The sequence below is a fragment of the Odontesthes bonariensis genome, chromosome 19 (genome assembly GCF_027942865.1).
Source record: "Odontesthes bonariensis isolate fOdoBon6 chromosome 19, fOdoBon6.hap1, whole genome shotgun sequence".
Lineage (NCBI taxonomy): Eukaryota > Metazoa > Chordata > Actinopteri > Atheriniformes > Atherinopsidae > Odontesthes > Odontesthes bonariensis.
The window spans coordinates 12,488,964-12,508,345 of NC_134524.1; the positions used below are offsets into that span (position 1 = coordinate 12,488,964).

At 41.1% G+C, this 19,382-nt stretch overlaps 1 protein-coding gene across 9 annotated transcripts in view; it reads left to right on the plus strand.

Annotated features, from left to right (window-relative positions):
• The first annotated feature begins 10,571 nt into the window (after positions 1 to 10,571).
• mpdz (multiple PDZ domain crumbs cell polarity complex component) overlaps positions 10,572 to 19,382 on the plus strand; it is a 43,040-nt gene continuing 34,229 nt past the window's right edge. For all 9 annotated transcript variants that reach the window (XM_075451472.1, XM_075451473.1, XM_075451474.1 and 6 more), the window contains exons 1-5: positions 10,572 to 10,685; positions 12,159 to 12,219; positions 14,375 to 14,541; positions 18,555 to 18,716; positions 18,926 to 19,065. In XM_075451472.1, coding sequence (XP_075307587.1) covers positions 12,204 to 12,219; positions 14,375 to 14,541; positions 18,555 to 18,716; positions 18,926 to 19,065 — 485 coding nt within the window. In that variant the 5' untranslated portion in view covers positions 10,572 to 10,685; positions 12,159 to 12,203. The remainder of the gene's footprint in view (positions 10,686 to 12,158; positions 12,220 to 14,374; positions 14,542 to 18,554; positions 18,717 to 18,925; positions 19,066 to 19,382) is intronic.

The following is a 19,382-nucleotide window of genomic DNA, read 5'->3' on the forward strand; positions in this document are numbered from 1 at the left end:
CATACATTAAGGCCAAACAGCAGACAAAACTAGCTCAAGTAAAGTGCAGCACTCTTGAGAGAAATGTCACTTTTTCTATCTGGACTGGCTAGTCATATGTAATTCTTGTCTAGCAGAAGATTTGACACAAACACTGAAGACACAAAGTCTCAAAAGTCCAAAATTAGCCACTGGGTTGATGTCAGTTTCCATCTGCACATTTGGTGGGATTTATTGACCAGCTGTGACCCATGTGACTTTAGCTTCATTGAACATGATCAGGCAAAACCTTTCAATCCTCTGACCCTGAGGACATTCTATACCAAGCACATCATCCCAAATACCCATGATCAACTGGGTATTTAACTGGGTATTTAGACTCGGCTGAGCCCAAGTTATGATCAGGACAACTTTCTTATTTTCAAACTGTCGTTTCCATCTACTTTCAATGAGCCATGTCGTCAAGCAGCAGCAGTTTAGAAATGGCGATTTCTTAATAACACCAGGAAAGCACTAAATCATTGTATTCTCAGCTCTTTTGTATGAAAAAATGAAATCAAAATGTCTGAATCCTTCCAGAAGCTGTTTTTTTTTACACAATTTGGGTGTGTCATGATTCCAAAATATTCAAATGTGGATGGATTTATTGGCAATAAATCAAAACAATGCCCGCTTTCACTCTGCCGATATGATTCAGTCACTGAATTCATGATTGTGTCTGGGGATTTCTTTGTTACGCTGCATGGCTTCATATACCAAGCTCTTATTCAGTGAAGCAAGTTGCCTGAAATTGAGGTCTTTTCAAGAAAATATGTGGACTACACTTCATGCAGTGGTGTAATTGTTGAGGAAACGGTTGTCATTTTTAATATTGAAATGACTATGACCTGGAATAATCTCTAAATTGCATTCAAGCTATGCGATTGGTGCCAAGTACTGTGTAATCGTCATCTACAGACCATTCTCAGACCATCCCGCTTCTAATGGCAATAATCATGCCAGTATGCAATTTAGGTGTGCTGGTGCCTTCATTACAGTTAATAGTTACACATTGAGCAATTGGCAGTGGGGGCAATCCATGCAAATATTTTGACACGTTTTTTTCTAATTTCAAATGTTTACCGAAACACGTTACAGTTATTTGATGAATATTGGTCCTAAGCACCGACTGAGCGTTAATGTGGACATTGAGAATTACAGCTCTTGTTAATGCAGAGCCCTCCATTTCAAGGGATCAAATGTAATCAGGCAAAGGTTGTTTCATAGATAGCTGAGGGCTATTGATTAGTTATTTCTTGATCAACTAAAGTGGCAAAGGACCGGCAGTTAATTTCAAGAGTGGTGTTTGGATTTAGAAGTGGTTGCTGTGAACCTACAATTTGCAAAATTGTGGGTTCACTCAGAACAGTTTTAAATGTGAATTAAACAGGGCATCTCTAAACAAAACAAATCCATCAGAGACATTAGCACTGGCCAAAACAGGCATTTTTAGATCAAAATAACTCACTGTTAAAGGCCTGGGTGTTCACAGAAGACAAAAGTATTGAATGATCACAGGATTCTGTCCATGCTAAAGAAAACACCTTGACAGCATCCAGCCAAGTGAAAAACTCTCGAGATGGTAGATGTGTTATGATCCAAGACTTCTATAAAGTGAGGACTTCACAGGGCAAATATAAAGGGTTCACCACAAAGTGCCAATAATTCATGAGCAATCGAGAATAGAAAGGTTGGCTTAGAAATGGAAAAGTAAAAATCAGAAGATAATAAGTGTTGGAGCTATTTGTTATTTTGTATATTTGCCTCACTTATTAGTTAGTTATCTTTTGGGGGTTTAGTTTGGGGAATAAACTTTTTTTGGTTGTTTATGATATTTAGTATTGTTTGAGTTAATTTGGGTATTTAATTATGCTTTTATTCTGAAAGCACTGGGTAGCTGGGGCGCACTGGAGAGTTTACTTAGATGAGCAGGCAATCACAGGTGAGCAGGCACCTGAGGGCAAATAGGTTTTTACCAGGGCAAGAGAGGCGGCAAAGGCCATTGTCATTTGTTTGTTTGCTTGTTTTTGGAGAAATAAACCGAAAGAAACGTGGTTTTTTGCCTGGGCAATGGACTCAATTACCTGCGTAAATTCACTCCCAGTCTCAGTGGCCGTTTGATTTCATTTAGTTTATTATGGTTTTGACATCTTTTTTGTTTTTTGATTATCGACACAAGAGGACGAATAGCCACTACATAAAGTAAAAACCTACCCTAAAGTGAAGATTAGGAGGATGGAATCTCTGGAAGCTTGGATATTGGATTGATGGTAAATTAAAGAGGATTGCTGGATTGGAAAACGCGTCAGTTTTGGAGAGTCACTGGCCGACGGACATCGCACGAAACCACTCAACAGCATCGGTGAGCAACGAATTACAAGCAGGCTGTATTGGAAAACGGCTTAACTATTGGAGTGTTTGAATCATCGTTTCTTCTCACTGGATGTTTATTGGGATCTTTGGAAGTTTGGATGACGCGCGTGTGCTGAGCAATACTACTACTGTCACGGTAAACCACGCCTACTCTCATTCATAAAGTTCTTTGATGCGGAGCCGTGTGTCACAAACGATATCCCTGTGTGTTATGAATAGTTCAACAAAGAGTGTGGAAATTAAAGAAGACTGAAAACTATTTAATGTGGAAAACATGTCTGAGGCTTCATCTAAAGCAAATGACGCTGTGTCCGTGCTCTCAAAACGGAGCGTCAAGTTTACCTCAAAGGGTCTGGAATTCTATGTAAAGACATGTCAAGAAAAAAGGTCTAAGTGCAAACAAGTAAAGAAGTGTATGGATAAAATACGCGATTTGATGGAATCCAATGACAATGTGAACTCAGTGCAAGCTCAGCTGAGCAAATGTATTAAGTGCTTTGAAGAAGCCAATGATATGCATGAAGCCATTTTGAATCTTAATTTGCCAGAGGATGAAGTTGAACGGCAAAATACGTATTTTCATGCAAAATGGTCTGTGTTTTCTGATTTCATTAAAAAGGTCAAATGTTGGTTGTGATGCTGGCCATCCATATGCTCAATCAAATGATGATGAACAACCTCCTGATAACTTAAGTGTGGCTTCTGATGAAATTAATCCCGAAGACAGTGTTTCAAACGTTTCAAGCCAAGAGGAGAAACGTTCCAGAGCACATTCTAAGTTATCCAAAGCATCATCTACATCATCTGCAAGAATAAAGACAGAAGCTGATAAAGCAGCACTTATAGAGCGCATGGCTGCATTAGAAAGGAAACATGCATTGGAAGCAAAAGCGGAAAAACTCAGAAAGGAAAAAGAACTGTTCGCTTTGGAAACGGAACTTGCTGCCGCTAATGCAAAACTGAATGTGTTGGAAATCAATTCAAAATGTGGCTCTAAAGGATCGGATGCAATGAACTCATATTTCGACAGGAACTGGACTGATGCTCAGGGAACGCACCGGCTGAATCTACACGCAGATGACTTCGTTCCACAAAAGGATGCAGCAAATAACATTCAGAATAAAGCTCACATTGAGGTTCAAGCTGTCACCGTCGACCATCAATGACAACTAATACCCATGTGAATGTCAGACCTGGACGAGCAGCAACAACACAAACTGACACTGGCCCAATAATAAGTCAAACTCAAACAACACAAATGGTTCCTAACGCTCTGAATCGAGCCAGCAACAGGAACTCACGCAACGATATTATGGACATTATGCAAAGGCAGAATGACATCACTGCATTGTTGGTTCAGCAAAATTTGGCATCTGCTTTGCCAGTGAGAAATATTCCTGTTTTCGATGGTGACCCTCTTCAGTTCCAGTCTTTTATGAGATCCTTTGAAAACTGTGTAGAAGGAAAAACTAACAATTTCAGTGATTGTTTGTCATTTTTGGAACAGTACACCAGGGGGCAGCCAAGCGATCTTGTCAGGAGCTGTCAGCATCTACCCCCAAGCGTGGGTTATCAGAGAGCCAAATTCCTTCTTATGGAGCATTTTGGAAATGAGCATAAAATTTCTTCAGCCTACATTGAAAAAATTCTCAACTGGCCCCCCATTAAAGCAGAGGATGTTCCAGCATTGCAATCGTTTTCCCTGTTTCTTCGAGGTTGCTCCAATTTGACACAGCGGATAATCTACATGAAGGATTTGGACATCCCCTCCAATCTCAAACTTATTATGATGAAGCTTCCTTACAAGCTACGTGAGAAGTGGAGGAGTGTTGCATGTGATCTGCAGGAGCAAAATGGATGCAGAGTAATGTTCACTGACCTGGTGACTTTTGTGGAAAAACAAGCCAAAATAGTCTCTGATCCGCTCTTTGGTAATATTCAAGATCTGCCTCTTGTCAGCCGGAGCAAAGCCTCAAATGTCAGTTACACAAAGCAAAGAAGAAGTGGAAGCACTTTTGCCACCAGTGTCGCTACAGTGAAGGAAGGTGACAAAATCTACATGGACAGTAACATCAAGTCCACCTCTGATCAAAGCCATTTCAAATGCTGTTTATTCTGCAAACTTAACAGTCACTCTCTGGATAAATGCTCACAGTTCAAGTTGAAGATGCATCGGGACAAGATAAATTTCATAAAGGAAAATGGAATTTGTTTTGGTTGCTTGAGAATTGGTCACACAAGCAAACATTACAGAGGTTGTTTGGTTTGTATCGTGTGTGATCAGAAGCATCCATCAGTCCTTCACATTCAGGAAAAGGATAAAGCTACATCCTTTAAAGATGCACAAGCTACTGTGAGCCCCCCACAGAGTGTTTCTCCTGGGCTTTCGCAGACATGTGGAGCTATTGGGGCCGGTGATGAGGATGATGCTGTCTTCTCCATTGTCGCAGTACAGGTTAAATGCCACACAAGTGATGAGATTGTGCAAACATATGCTTTTCTGGATCCTGGGAGTTCAGGTACATTCTGCACCATCTGTCTGGCAAGGAGACTGAGCCTGAGAGGCAAACCAGCCAACATTTTATTGAGAACCATGGGTCAGAAGAAAATTGTGAGTACCACTGTATTGTCTGGTGTGGAAGTGTCTGGTATGGATGCAAATGATTTCATTGAGTTGCCAAGTGTTTTGACACGAGACCATGCCAGTGTCAAGATTGAACATTCCACAGCAAGAGGATATTGCAAAATGGTCTTATCTGAGGAGCATAAAACTTCACACCCTGGATGCAGAGGTTGATCTGCTCATTGGGACAGATGCTCCTAAGGTGATGGAACCCTGGGAACTGATTAACAGTCAGGGGGAAGGACCATACGCAGTCCGAACCAGAGTCGGCTGGGTAATCAATGGACCACTTCGTTGTGGAAACAGCTCTGTCGTCACGACTAATCATATCTCTGTGGAACATCTGGACGAGATGCTTATTAGTCAATATAATCATGATTTCAGTGAAAAAACATCAGTGGAGCAATTGGAAATGTCAAGAGAGGACATTAAGTTCATGAAAACTATGGAAACTACAACAGAACTGGAAAAAAATGGCACAAACAGTCCTGCCTCGACAAGTGGAAATTATGATATTCCTGTTGGAGCTGGCAGCAAATACCAGCAGAAAAAAGCAAAGAAGCAAGCAAAGCATCAAAAAAGGCAGCAAAAGTTTGAGGGCAGAATGACTTTGGACAGTCTGACACCTCCAAGCAACAAAGATACTGAACATACAGATGCTACTGCAGATACAAAGGACATGGAGAACACCAACAAGGAAACAGGAGCTGAAAATTCTCTTCAACAGAAACTTCAGAGCTTCAAAGCCACACTTCGAGGGAGGATTTTGACGCCAAAACTTGGAGAGCAGAAGATGGCAGATTTACCGGAGAAGATATTGTCATCATCGCTGATGCTACAGCTCCCAGAGGATCCTGGATGATGGGCCAAGTTCTGAGTACCAAGTCTGATGCCAGCGGCCTGTAACAAAGATCTGCCTGCTCCTGGAGGCCACAGTATAGGATCATGGACATTGGACATTATTCTTTCTTTCTCCCTGACTACTCTATCCTCTGTCTGTGTTTTTTGTTCACAGCATACCAGAAGAAGACAGAAGAATCCTCTTTGTAGAGTTAGGGAGAGATAAAGGGAATAGCTCCTTGTAAAAATGAATATAATTGTGAGTTTAAACTTTTCACAATTAGGGGCCGGAATGTTGGAGCTATTTGTTATTTTGTATATTTGCCTCACTTATTAGTTAGTTATCTTTTGGGGGTTTAGTTTGGGGAATAAATTTTTTGGTTGTTTATGATATTTAGTATTGTTTGAGTTAATTTGGGTATTTAATTATGCTTTTATTCTGAAAGCACTGGGTAGCTGGGGCGCACTGGAGAGTTTACTTAGATGAGCAGGCAATCACAGGTGAGCAGGCACCTGAGGGCAAATAGGTTTTTACCAGGGCAAGAGAGGCGGCAAAGGCCATTGTCATTTGTTTGTTTGCTTGTTTTTGGAGAAATAAACCGAAAGAAACGTGGTTTTTTGCCTGGACAATGGACTCAATTACCTGCGTAAATTCACTCCCATGGTGTCTCAGTGGCCGTTTGATTTCATTTAGTTTATTATGGTTTTGACATCTTTTTTGTTTTTTGATTATCGACACAAGAGGACGAATAGCCACTACAATAAGCCCGTCCAGTTGTGGAGTATCATTGTTTGGAAAGATGAAACAAGATCAAACTCTACCAGAATGACAAGGAGTAATAAAAGCATGAAGACGGTTTGGAATGGCTCAGTGTGAAGCAAACAATACGAACTGTTAAGCAAATGAAAGCAGCTTGATGGTATGAGCAAGAATTGCTTCTAATAGCACTGAGTCACGAGTATTTGGTGATTTGACAAACAGTCATGAATTCTGAAGTGCACAGAGCTATACTGTCTGATCATATTCAGCCAAATGCAGCAAGGTTGATTGGATGACAGATAGATAATGACCCAAAGCACACTGAGAGCAGCACTAAGGTTTTTGAAAGATAAGAAATTGCATACTGGTGTTCTACAGTGGCTGAGTCAGTCCCTTGATCTCACACTATGCAAGCAACATTACACTGGCTGAAGAGAAACCTAAGGCAGAAAGACTTTGGAATGAAAATTCAACTGAAGACAGCTGCAGTACAGGCCTGGCAAAGCATTACAAAGAAGAAGCCCATTCATTGTTAATATCTTTGCAGCCACTGCCTGTAAAGGTTTCTTGACAAATAGATTTTGAGTCATTTTTGTAGTACAATGGTCAAAAGAAATCATTTGCAAATATCCATGTATTTTTCAATCTAACAGAGTATTCCCTAAGAGCCTATTGTACAAGTACAACAAGACACTTCCTCCAATTCTACCATTGCCTTTTCACAATGGCTGTGTGAATTTGGAGCAAATGCATTGTTGTTTGTGACCAGTTACAAACGGTGGTGGTCAAGGGCAAATTTAGATGTGACAATGATCAACAAAGGAGGATCCAAATAAGGTTAAAGTAGAGAGTGTCACAGCATTGGTTATGTCAAAAGTAGGGGGCATTTCTTTCTTGAAAGAGGAGCCATGGATGTCAAAAAAGGTGGAAACGATGTGTTTTTCTCCCCATTGGCTTCAGCAAGAACATTTTCCTCCCAACAGGCTTTGGCAAGCATTTGATATATAGTTGGCTCTGCTGGTTGCAGTTTGTTGGTCTGATTGGTTACAGAAAGCTGATAATTAGCAATAGATGATTAATTCAATTATTTGCCAAGAATTTTTTTAAGTACCCGCCCTCTTCTAAAGACATATAAAAAATGTTCCACATGATTCGGTGTGTTCTGTGTAAGTCATCTTCCATTTGAAGTTAGGCATGTGGTACGAAGTGAACCTTAGTCTTAAGCTTGACCTACGCCACATTTTGTCCACTTTAAATTTTTAACGACACGAGTAAAAAGAAATTCAGCTGTACTCCTGTGAATGGGGTGAAATAGATTTTAAAAAAAGGATTTTGAATCTAGTCATCACAGATTTAGTGTGATGGGTGAGCTGTCCTAAACACTGACTGCTGCTGAAAGCCTGTAATAATTCAGGTATAAAAAGTCAAAATATCCAAGTTTCATCGTACTTTAAGCTAAGCTTAGCTGTTTTCATCTCCCATTCTTTTTTCCTCCATTACATTCTTAGCGTACGGCTGAGCCAGACCTCCTTCAGAAAAGTGGCTTACTGTTGGTATAAGAGAAGAGTTATTGGGTGGATAAGACGGAGCTGGAAGAAAGATATAAACGCTGAAGGGATTTAGTCAGCATCAGCTTTCAGATAGCAGATCCCTCTCCCTCTTGTTGAAATGACCTCTTACAGAGTGACCCCGTTCCTCCATGCCATCCTCTCAGGTCTTGAGATGGCAGCACTGGAGCTAAATGGAGGCTGAACAGTTTGGTGTTATCTTTCTGACCATATTCTACCTTATGAACAACCTCAGTTCTTTTTCTCTTAGAAGGAAGGGGAAAACAAGGCAAATGCAAGCAGCTCATAGCTATTCCAGTGCGACTAAATCTGAATCACAATTAACAAACCACCAGACTCTTTCCCAGTGAGTATGTAACATATCTCGTTTTGAGTAACAGCTCGTATCAAATTTGATCAGCTTGTCACTTTTCATTAGAAAAATAAATTAAAATTAAATTAAAATCATCTGCGTATGATTGATTAACTAAATCTACTATGGGAGAAATTCCAGTTATCAGTTATTAATAGTAAATAAAACATAGTAGCATAATCATACACCAATTGAATCAGACCTATGGAGAGAGTTTCTATTCGTTTGGCTGAGCCTGCATCCCCTCTATCAATGTAAGAAATAGGCCTGGATCAAGTATTTAATATATTGTCTGTCACGTCCATGGGGTTTTCCCTATGTTTTTAGTTTTGTGTTTTAACATGTGTTAGTTTTTAAGTCCATGTTCAGTTAAGTTTTGCCATGTTTTAGTTTTGCCATTTTTTTCCCCTTACTTCCCATGTTCAGCTCATTAGTTTTATTCACATCACCTGTATTCATTGTCCCCAGCTGTACCCATTCACCAATCACTCCCAGTTAAGTATTTAGTTTCCAGGTTTCCCCATTAGTTTTGTGAAATCCTTTCTGTTTTTCACTCCTCATGCCATGCCACGTGAAAGCTAAGTGCTTTTTTTTTTTTTCTTAATTTTTTTTAATTTTTAAAATTTCTCTCTCTATATATATATGTCATGTCATGTCATGTCAAGTCATCTTCAGGTTTTTTTTTTGTTTCCACAGTTTAAGTGACGTCATCCGGCTCAGCCCCGCCATTGTTTTGACTTTTGTTTTTTGAATAAATCAAGTTTGCTTTACACCTCTGAAGTCCGTGTCCTGCCAACCCCAACTCTGACATTGTCTCACTGTAACTTCAATATAGAATGTCTGGGGAAAAAAAACACTGTATTAATCCTCTTTAATAACATTATTTAAAGATTGAAAGAACCTTTATGGTTGCTCAAGGACACCAGGACAGTAATGGGTCACTGAGGCAAAGTGTTTTTTAAAAGCAGCAATTTCAAGGAGCCAATTAAACTGCCTTGGACCAAATGTCGTTAAGTCTCCTTGTTCAGCTTTTTGAAATAATCTCGCTCTGGCTAACACAACAGTAATTCAACTGTAATTTACCGTTTAGTCCAAGGAAAGCTTTCAGTTTCAGAGTCGTTTTGTAACGTTTGTTAAAAGGGTTTACAGACAGGCCAGTTTAACCCATGGTGACCCATTTCTCCCGATACTGTATCTATGAATTCTATATGACATTCAATTCATCTTAGTATAGCCCCAATTCTCAACAAGAAAAGCCATCTCAGGGCACTCTACACCAATCAGCCATATTATGACCACCTGCCTAATACTGAGTAGGTCTTTGTTATGAAGAGGCCTGACCAGTTGTGACATGGACATACTGGGACATTACCAACGCCTTGATAATTTCCTTGAGACTAGTAGGCTACCTGGAATGAACATCTCAGACTTGTGTTCTTCAAGGCCCTTTGGAGGCAGCTTTTGCTTGGTCTACGACTGCTGGGTGAGGCTTTTACTGTAGGGTAGTGCTGTTGCCTGACTGGTCAGCAGAAATTGATGAGGTAGCCTAGGTGGTAAAAAATATGTATATGAGTGCATACACCAAACTTCATTAAATCTGGAGAGCAGTGTGCAAGCAGTGACTGTGTTGCTTCGGGGCATATTTGTTGAGCTTATTCAAAAAAATGTTGTCTCAACTGTTTAACCATGTGAGAATTAGATATTCATCTAATAGTTAGGCAAAAAGATTCCCATTGGGCATTTTTTTTTTCATTGCTTAAGGTTATTCTCTGTTGTGACAAAGTACTTAATTTTGCATTGTTGTTAACATCTCCGTGGAAATAACATGAAGTGAACATTTATAGCGTTAGTGAACTTGATAGAAACCATGGTTAACTCAACAAGTTGCTCTACACTCACATTGGTTTCTCAGTTTTTATCAATCGTGTGGAACTGAGACCGTAGCCTACAGGTTCTAGGTTAAGGGGCAGCCAGCAAGCGGCGCTTCAGTCCTAGCTCACTTGCTAATGCAGCTATCGCTGAAAATGTCCATAGAGGATCGAGTTACTCTACGCCCCATCTTTAAGCCCCAGTCACTGCGCCGTTAGCCGCGGGACAACAGAAGAAAGTACAGGATACCGGTCGCCTGGAGAGTAAAGGCTCAACACTCATGTAAGTGACTACTTTAAAACACGTTTCGCTTCACAAAACGTTGCCGAACGTTTCGGAATGGCGTAAACTTCGGCGTATGCGAAATTCGTCTTTGTTTGCTGTGGCGTAGCCACAGTTAAGAGGAAAATAAGGAGACGCCTTTTGACACGGTGGACCGACAAGCCAGAAAAACTGGATTTAAGTAGCCATAACAGTTTATTTAAAGCAGAATGGATTTCCCGTGGACAGCAATAGCAACACCGGGTTTTCTGTAGCCTCGGAACCGTTATACTATCAAACTTGTTGACAGTCTCCTTCTCGGAAGCCTGTTGCTCTCTTGCTCCATTGCAGAGATGGGGAAGGAGGAGGAGTTGAGAAAAGCGGATTGTCCCGGGTGCTCCGGCGACTGCATTCAAAACACAAGCAAACCCGAACTGGTTATATTAACCGCATCTCACACCACACGTTTTATTAATACAAACATGTAAACGGTTTTCCACAGTTCTCCACCGACATTGTCAAAGCTCTTTTTTTTCCGCGATAATAATATGACTGTTTGCTATAATTAGCCGTCTGTGGTCGCTACAAAGCTCGTGCGTGCCTTTAACAAAGATTTTCAAAGGCAAATTCTGCCTTAAAACTAACCAGTTTTCGGTTAAAGTTCAGTGGTAACGAGCTCCGCAGGCCGTGTGTGAATCATTGCAAGACGTCTCAAGAGTAAATCATCTCTAAAAAATAAAAAAAAGGGTAGCTATACATGCAAAATGTTAACTGGCACTGATTCACGTGCTCCTGAAAACAAGACCTACAACATTTTTTATAGCCATGACTGTCAGGTCATATTGGAGCATAAATAAGTTGGCTACATGGATTTAATGAACAAATGGAATACACAGCCAAGGTGCACAGTATTTTCGTCATATCACTTCAATAAACAAGTATACTGTTATGCACTTGTTATAAACCTCTACCACCCAGTGCTGAGTCATGCTGATGCCGTCATACATTGCATAGGCATCTGTAGCTATTCTGAGTCTACACAGTACCTTCAATTATCTGACCAATCACCTTTAACCATGTAATGTCTCTGTGAGCCAAGTCATGCTTTGTAACAAAGCCTCTTCCTGGTGTGATATCCCCTGCGCTGAGGTGAACGGGATATATAACACCTGGTACAAATCCATCATTTAGAGCATTAGTCAAATGTAAGGGCACCAGCAAGGAGCACTGTAAATGTTCTTGATAGACGAAGTGGAGGGGGATTCGGTGGGAGGCATTCTTACAAGATACACATGGCCCTGAGTGAGGAAACACGTGTGCTGTTTCACGTTGATCCATGCATAGACGATGTCCAAGAAGTTGGATTCAGAAGAGAATTGGTTCTACTTCCTTTTTCTTTTCGTAAAGTCATAAAACTACGTCAATTATTCCTCTAAGTGTGTGTTTTTCCACTGTTAAGAAAAGACATAACTCGGTGTCATGTTCATTTTCCAGGCCTTGAGAAAGGAAAAGAATTCAAGCTCACCTTTGGGTCTAAAAATGATCGAAACAATGGGTAAGTCTTTTTTTTTTTTTAATTTCAGAAGGATTTTCTTGATTTAGTCATTGTGTTATATATTTATGTTTTGCAGTCAGTTCAGGACTCATGCTTGCATCCATTGCATTTCTAATCATTTGAAAATACGATATTTTTCCAAACTATTTCTAAACTGAAGCCAGCCTGGTCTCAGTGTTAAGTGTTGTCATGATATTAGAACTCTGTGTCCAAATCCGAGTCCTCACTTTTAACTGGGCGGTTTTCTCACAGGGGTTTTGTTTAGTCAGATGGGTGTCACGTCTCTGCTGGTACTGCATCATATTTTGGCTCTGCTGAGGTTTTTTTTGTCCCCCCCCCCAAATCTGATTGAGGCTCTGTTTACATTCATTCATTTCACCATTTCTTCGTGTCGGCGTCTTGCAAACTATTTACATTTACACACAAACGGGGATCGGCTGATTCGCTAGTCACATGACTAATCAGCCATCACATCACATGATCGCCCTTGCTTTATTATTTATTATGCTTTATTATTTATTCTTTATTATTTATTCTTCGGCGACAACAACTTGGTCCACGAAATTGTCCCACCATGCGCTGCTTCTTCCCGGTCTAACCCAAAAGCGGCGCTCCATGTACGGCTTGCGTTGCTGCAGTGGCTGGGTTCTCATCATAAAAGCTTGTTGAATCTGGCGCCTCCTTGCCACGTATTGTTGTGCACAGCGTACTACCAGCAGTAGGACATGGAGCAGGCTCCCATGCTGATCGTGGTTGTCCATGATTTCCATATTCTTCTCGATGACACGAATAGAAAGGAAGTGTGTAACTGAAGTGAAGCACGCCTGTTTGTTTTTAGTTTCCCAGCACTCAAGTCACATGACCAACGATACCAGCCTAGCGAATCAGGGAGGAGTACGTCCGCAGTAGCTAGAGCTCAGCACTGCGGATCCTCGTTTTTCACCGTTTACAACTGCTAAAATCAGCATCGTATGCGAATGCTTACGTGGGCTCCGGCGTCTTTGAATCCTTCCACCTATGAAGTCGTATTCCAGTATTTTAATGTAAATGGACAGTGCATCCGCGATAGAAACGATATAGAAACAGATTAGTATAAATGGCACCTTAGAGAGGCCCTGGATGCTGTTCAAGGCATATGAACTGCCAGTGTTTCCATATCTGATAATGTTGCCATAAATGTGATTGTTTGTCCCCAAAGAGATTTATTTGTCCAACTGTCAAGCATGAAGCCAAACTGGTACTGCCAGATACTTTATTTAAAGCTACAATCTGTGGACACTTTCAAGAGTGGCATGTTGGCTGTATATTATCAGCTGTGGCGTGCTGGTTGGGGGTGTTTTGCAACTTTGGAATCTTTAGAATTGAGGCTTGAAATACATTTCGTCTGCACGTTACTTTCTGGGAAGACTCGTTATTCACAGTACAGTGGCTATCAGAAAAAAGACCTGCACAGACTCAAGTGTTAGTGGCCTATTTACAACCTTTGTTCAAAGAACAAAGCTTCTCAGTCCAAAGAGTGCTTCAGACCATGTGTATGTCCAGTTAGGTGTTAGTCACAGTTGGTGAGCTTCAAAAATTGCTTCATTTTTGCAGAGACAACGTCCTGCTGGCCCTTCTTCACTAACAAGCCACTCTGGAGTTGCTTGATTGGCGGGCTTATGCAGGGTCCAGCAAGCAAGCAGTGGAGGGCTTGGTTCTCTTATCTCTTCCTCCTGATAGCCATTCTATGCTCCTGTGCAGCCCTGCTTTGACCCTAACGGCAAAGAAAAAAGAGGAAACAATGCTTTCTTAAAACAAACAGTTTGTTGAAAGTGGAGTTTTTGCTGCAGGGCAAAACCTATTGTGACGTGATTTTGATACAGTATAGTATACTATAAGGTCTGTTGAGCGCTTGTCAGACTCGGCTGAGCCCAAGTTATGATATGTTGCTCAAAACATTATTCATCCAGGAAATCATATAAGATATAAAGAAAAAAAGTCACCTAATAGTTAGGAAACACTCATTTTAAAAGCATTTCATCCAAAAAAATGAATAAATCACTGGTTAAATTTCCTTCCTCTCTAATAAACTCCCGTTTCTCCCACGTCTCCTTCTCGCTGCATCACCGCCTGCACTCCGCCCGGCACTGTCACTGAAATATGCGACGGCTTGCAGACACACAGCGTGCCTTGCAGGCGGTGGAGCGTCTCCAGGCCAAACTAAAAGAGCGGGGGGAGGTGCCCACTGAGGAGAAGCTCAGCCTGCTCAAATCAGTGCTTCAGAGCTCTCTCTTCCACCAGATCCTGGCCCTGCAGAAGTCTGTCCAGCATCTCAAAGACCAGGTAAGTACGAGTTGTTTCGGCATATCCACAATGTTTTCCCCCATTACTGTACAATCCCAAGCCCGAATAGTCAGAGAGACACCAAAAACACACATGGTTCAATTATAATGATATTGTAAGATACTGGGTGGCCTTTTTTTGTGTTTTTATATACAGCTGACATGGACTGCAGTACTATGAAAACAGGGACACGATAGTTAATACGACTGAGACTCTGCAACAATCCATATTACTGCATTTTCTTTGATAATCACCAGGATGGGAGAGAATTAAAAGGTTCACTCTCGTCTGTAAGGGACCCGCATCTGACTTTGTTTATGAGGGTAAAAACCAACCCATGGGTTTGAGGAAAGTACTTGTTTAGTTCAGACACAGAATTGTGTTGTGATGGAGCGATGTGGGTAAGAATACAAACGTTGCTCCATGAGTACGGCAGCCTCCACTCAGCAGTCGGGGGAGAAGGGCTGCACTGAGCAGGGTGACCAAGGATCTGATGGTCACTGGGAGAGCAACAGAGATCCTTTGTGGAAATGGAAGAACTCCCAGACAGCCATCAGTGAACTCCACCAACGCATTCTGTAAGGCAGAGTGGCCAGGTGGAAACCTTTCTTCAGTGAATGCTAAAGAAAACACACTCGAGGTTTGCAGTAAAGGTCCCTGACCAGAACATTATCTGGTCTGATGGATCAGTATTGAACCGTTTGGGCTCAGTTTGAAGTGTCATGGGTTTTGAAAAGGGGTCATCATTTGGTCAAACTCTTCTTAACAGCAGAGCATGGTGAGTGCAGACTCATGCTATGGGGGTGGGGAGGTGGGTGTGTGGGGTGTGCGGACGGGACTTTTTTTTTCTTATTCAAATCGGTTCCAGAAGAGACAGGGAAGACAGAGCAGAGCAAACTATAGATATACTCATGTAAACCCGCATCTGAGCTCTCTGGTTCTCAGATTAGATTGATGGTTTATCTTCAAACAGGACAATGACCCAGAGGAAACAGGCGAAACAATTCCAGAATGGCTTAAGGGTGACTCTAAATGCTCTTTAGGGGCCTAGCTAGAGCTTTGTCTTGATCTCAATCCGCCGTCTTTGGTGAGATCTGATTATGATGGTTCATCGATGGTCTACATCCTATAAGACAGGAACTTGAGAGGATCTGCAGAAAGGAGGGGCAGATAATTCCTCAAATTCACATGTGAAACACACAATAAAACATGCAGTTGTCAATAATAACAAAAGGTGTTTGAACTGCAAATTAAGTTAAAAATCTGAAAATGAACATGTTCCTTTTTGATTAAGTTGGGGAAAAAATTGTTGTTTTCTTACATTTGGCATTGATATTTTGAATGTCAACTGATGGGGGGGGAAAAAAAGTCAATTTATATGATTTAATTTGATTAATATAGCATGAAGTTTAAAGTTGCATTTAGAAAAGAAGTGCTGTCCAAACACACTAAATAGCAAAGTAAGGTTGGAATACTTTCTGTGTCCATTTTTTTCAGTCTTTATCCTCCAGGGTGACCTCACTGATTCTGTTTCTGGCATGTGTCAAAGCACTCGCTCCCTCCCCTTTCAATCCCCATCCCCATTCGTGGTTACTGCCTAGGCCAAATTGCTTACAGGGTTCACACAAGTCTGACATTATATAGATACGTGAGCAGAGATAGTTGGTCCAAGTGGGGAACTCTTTTCCAAGCCGATTCTCTCCATCGAGAATTGGAACATTTCAGTGACGGCAAAGAGCTCTTAAGTCAAAGTGGAGAGGGGCCAGGGTAAGCGTTTGAGAAATGGGGATGAAAATATGTGAGCTATGCAGGGAGGTGGTGGGATGAGAGCGCTTTTGACCCCTTGCAGAATTTAGATTATAAAAACCCCTTGCGGCAATTTCGTCAATTTAAGTTATTTCAAAGTTGGTGCATTCCTGTGTTTGTTGCACATGTTGCTCTTACCAAGCAAAACATATCAAGCAGGACTTTGGCATAGATTCCCCTCAGATCCAAAACTGGACCTCTTTCATGTTATAACAAGGATTAAGAGACATATTTTAGAAAAAGGAACTAATATACGTGTGTCTGTTCCAACTGAGCTTGTTTGGCCCCATAGAGAAGGACCAATTTAGGAGGGACGTTGCATGTTGTGTTTTGTTCTGAGACCGGAGCCAGACACATACACACACACAGTGGCTGTCTTCTGGCTTCTGCTAGTTAGGCCTTGCTCAGTCCACGTTGCTATGGAGACAAGGCCACACTCTTCCATGAGAAAGAGGCCGCCGCCATCGAGTGAAGTGGGGCAGAAACAATTTCTTAAATGTGCAAGAACCAAACTGGAACTTTAATCCTCTTAGCCAGGCCCCAGCTAACAAAGCTCATGCATGAGGACGGCAACTTAGTAGCATGCAACACTAACTTAACCCGGCCCGTGGGGTTTTGTTTGCAGTAGCACGCAGCTCTAATGTGTCCTGTCCAATGGAGTTTTGTTGCTGACAACTAATCTGGGGATGTGTTTAAAAGGAGGCATAATTTACAGGGCAAGCTCTGAAGGTTGTACTGTCAACTTTATCATGTAAAGTTGCATGCACAAGGACATCTTTAGTTTCGCAAAGCCATATGTCAAATGGACTATTTATGAAATGATTGCTTTTCATGATGTCCATCCTTTTGAATCCCAATTCAGACTGTCATAACATTATGTCCTTTGGCTCATAAAACCAGGGAAACACTGTTATGTAGCCATCTCACTCGTGCAATTCTTCTGTCACGCAACTAAAGTCATTGCCGTAATTAAAACCAAAGGATATTAAGGCATCCAGATGGACTCCCCCGCCATGATGGAAATATAGTATTTGGACCTCTGTCATTGTTGGAACATCAGCTAAGAGCCATTATCTCTTGAGGGATTAGGCTGCCATAGATCCTACTAATCATAGTGGGATAACAAGCTATCTGCCATCCCAGTGGTTTTAGACAGCCAGATTCAGGGCTTTGTTATCCAAAATTAAACTTGGTAAACGTTTACGTCCACAGTAGTGGACTAAGTCCCGATGTTAGCATTTAAACCTTTAATTGTCTATGTTGGATAAAAGCCATGTGTGCAGGATTCCTTTGCTGAACTTCAAAGCTGTTACGTTGCATTTAAACAAATGTCACAAAATAGGAACTCAGGTCCAGTCTCACTCTCTGTTTGACCTGAATGTTTATTTAAAGCGTGCATTTAAGTGGAATTGCATTGTCAAAATCGAACAATACTGAAAGATGGACCGTTTCAGCCCAATCTCATGTAAGAACTTAGACTAGCTACAATGGTCCACAGCACAAAATGTTGTAGTTTCACATTAAAGGCTTAAAAATGATAGCACTACTACTTCATTATTCTTGTTTTTTACATGTAGTTGCATGCCAACTATATTGAAGAACAGAGGTGTCAGCATGACCTGTGGAGGTCACAGCTTCATAATCTAACACCCAGCCGCTCCACCATCACCAGTTTTGGATCAGACCCGATCAGAACTTTGAGAATGAAGTGGTTAATGCCGCAAAATAATGAGAGAATTTTATCTGAGCTGCTTCACCCACACAATGAGACAATTGTGGTGAGATCACATGTCAGTGCTGTCAGAGAAATATGACACGTGTGACAAACAGCACTTTTGGCTTGTCAACACAAAAACTTTGAGAAATAATGAGGCGTGTACGTATCACCTCTGCCATATACTGTAAGTCACTGTACTCTCACCCATTAATTGTTCACGTTGAGGCTGAAGTTACATGGTTCGGTATTAGATGTAATGTACATTGTTAGTTTATATATTTTACTCTTTATGGGTTGCGAATCCTGTCATGTCACATGAACGCTGCCTTATAGAAAACAACAGTCTCGAGATATGTTGCCATCACACAATTTATAGTCATGGATTGAGGAGCTCTGACAATTTTGACAAAAATTCTTGTAGCATTTTTTTCTTGTCAGGCAGGGATGACTGACAGTACCATTTTCCACTTTTTTCCATCACTCTTTCCAGGGAAGCGTCCCATCATCAACAGGGAACGACTTTGGTGATCACGGCCAAGCAGCCAAGCCCAATGGCAGCCACCTTTCCTACCCCGACATGTCAGCTTCTGCGCACATCAATGGCAAGACAGCCTCAGAAGAATTTGAACAAATTATCCAGTCCATGGCACAGGTACAACCAACTGAAATGCACACAGTTTTCACGAGGCTTTTTTTCCCTCTGTAGTACCATTGTGTCAGGTCTTTTTTAGGTGTCAGATTTATGACTGCGTATTTGAATGATTTACTCATTTTAACCAAATGTTCATCTCTTGAGGTACTTCAGGTAGACTTCTATAAGTTTCCTGTAGCTTTGATGCTCTATATGTGCGTATGGTGCAGGGGCGCTACGTGACACATGTGGAGCTGCAGAAACCACTGTCAGGAGGTCTTGGCTTCAGCGTGGTGGGACTTAAAAGCGAGAACCGCGGAGAGCTTGGCATATTTATTCAAGAAATTCAGCCTGGAAGTGTTGCTCACTGGTATGTAAAAATCAAGATGCTGTCATTCTAAGAACCAGAAGAACCCAGAGTTTGAGAAATTTAAAGGAAACCTTTGACTATTTGACAATTGTTAACTCCAAATGAAGGACAATTTACTATTTGTTATGATTGTTTGTGGCTTCAAAATAAGCCACAAAAATTAAGTAAAAGTATACATTTTCAACCTGTACTTTGCACATTTTAGGGCTACTTACAATATTCAAAATGAGGGCAAAGATGAGGATAATTACTTTATCGGTGTCTCTAACACTGCATTTTGTTTTCTCTCTTTGTCATACATGTCTGTTAACCTAAAA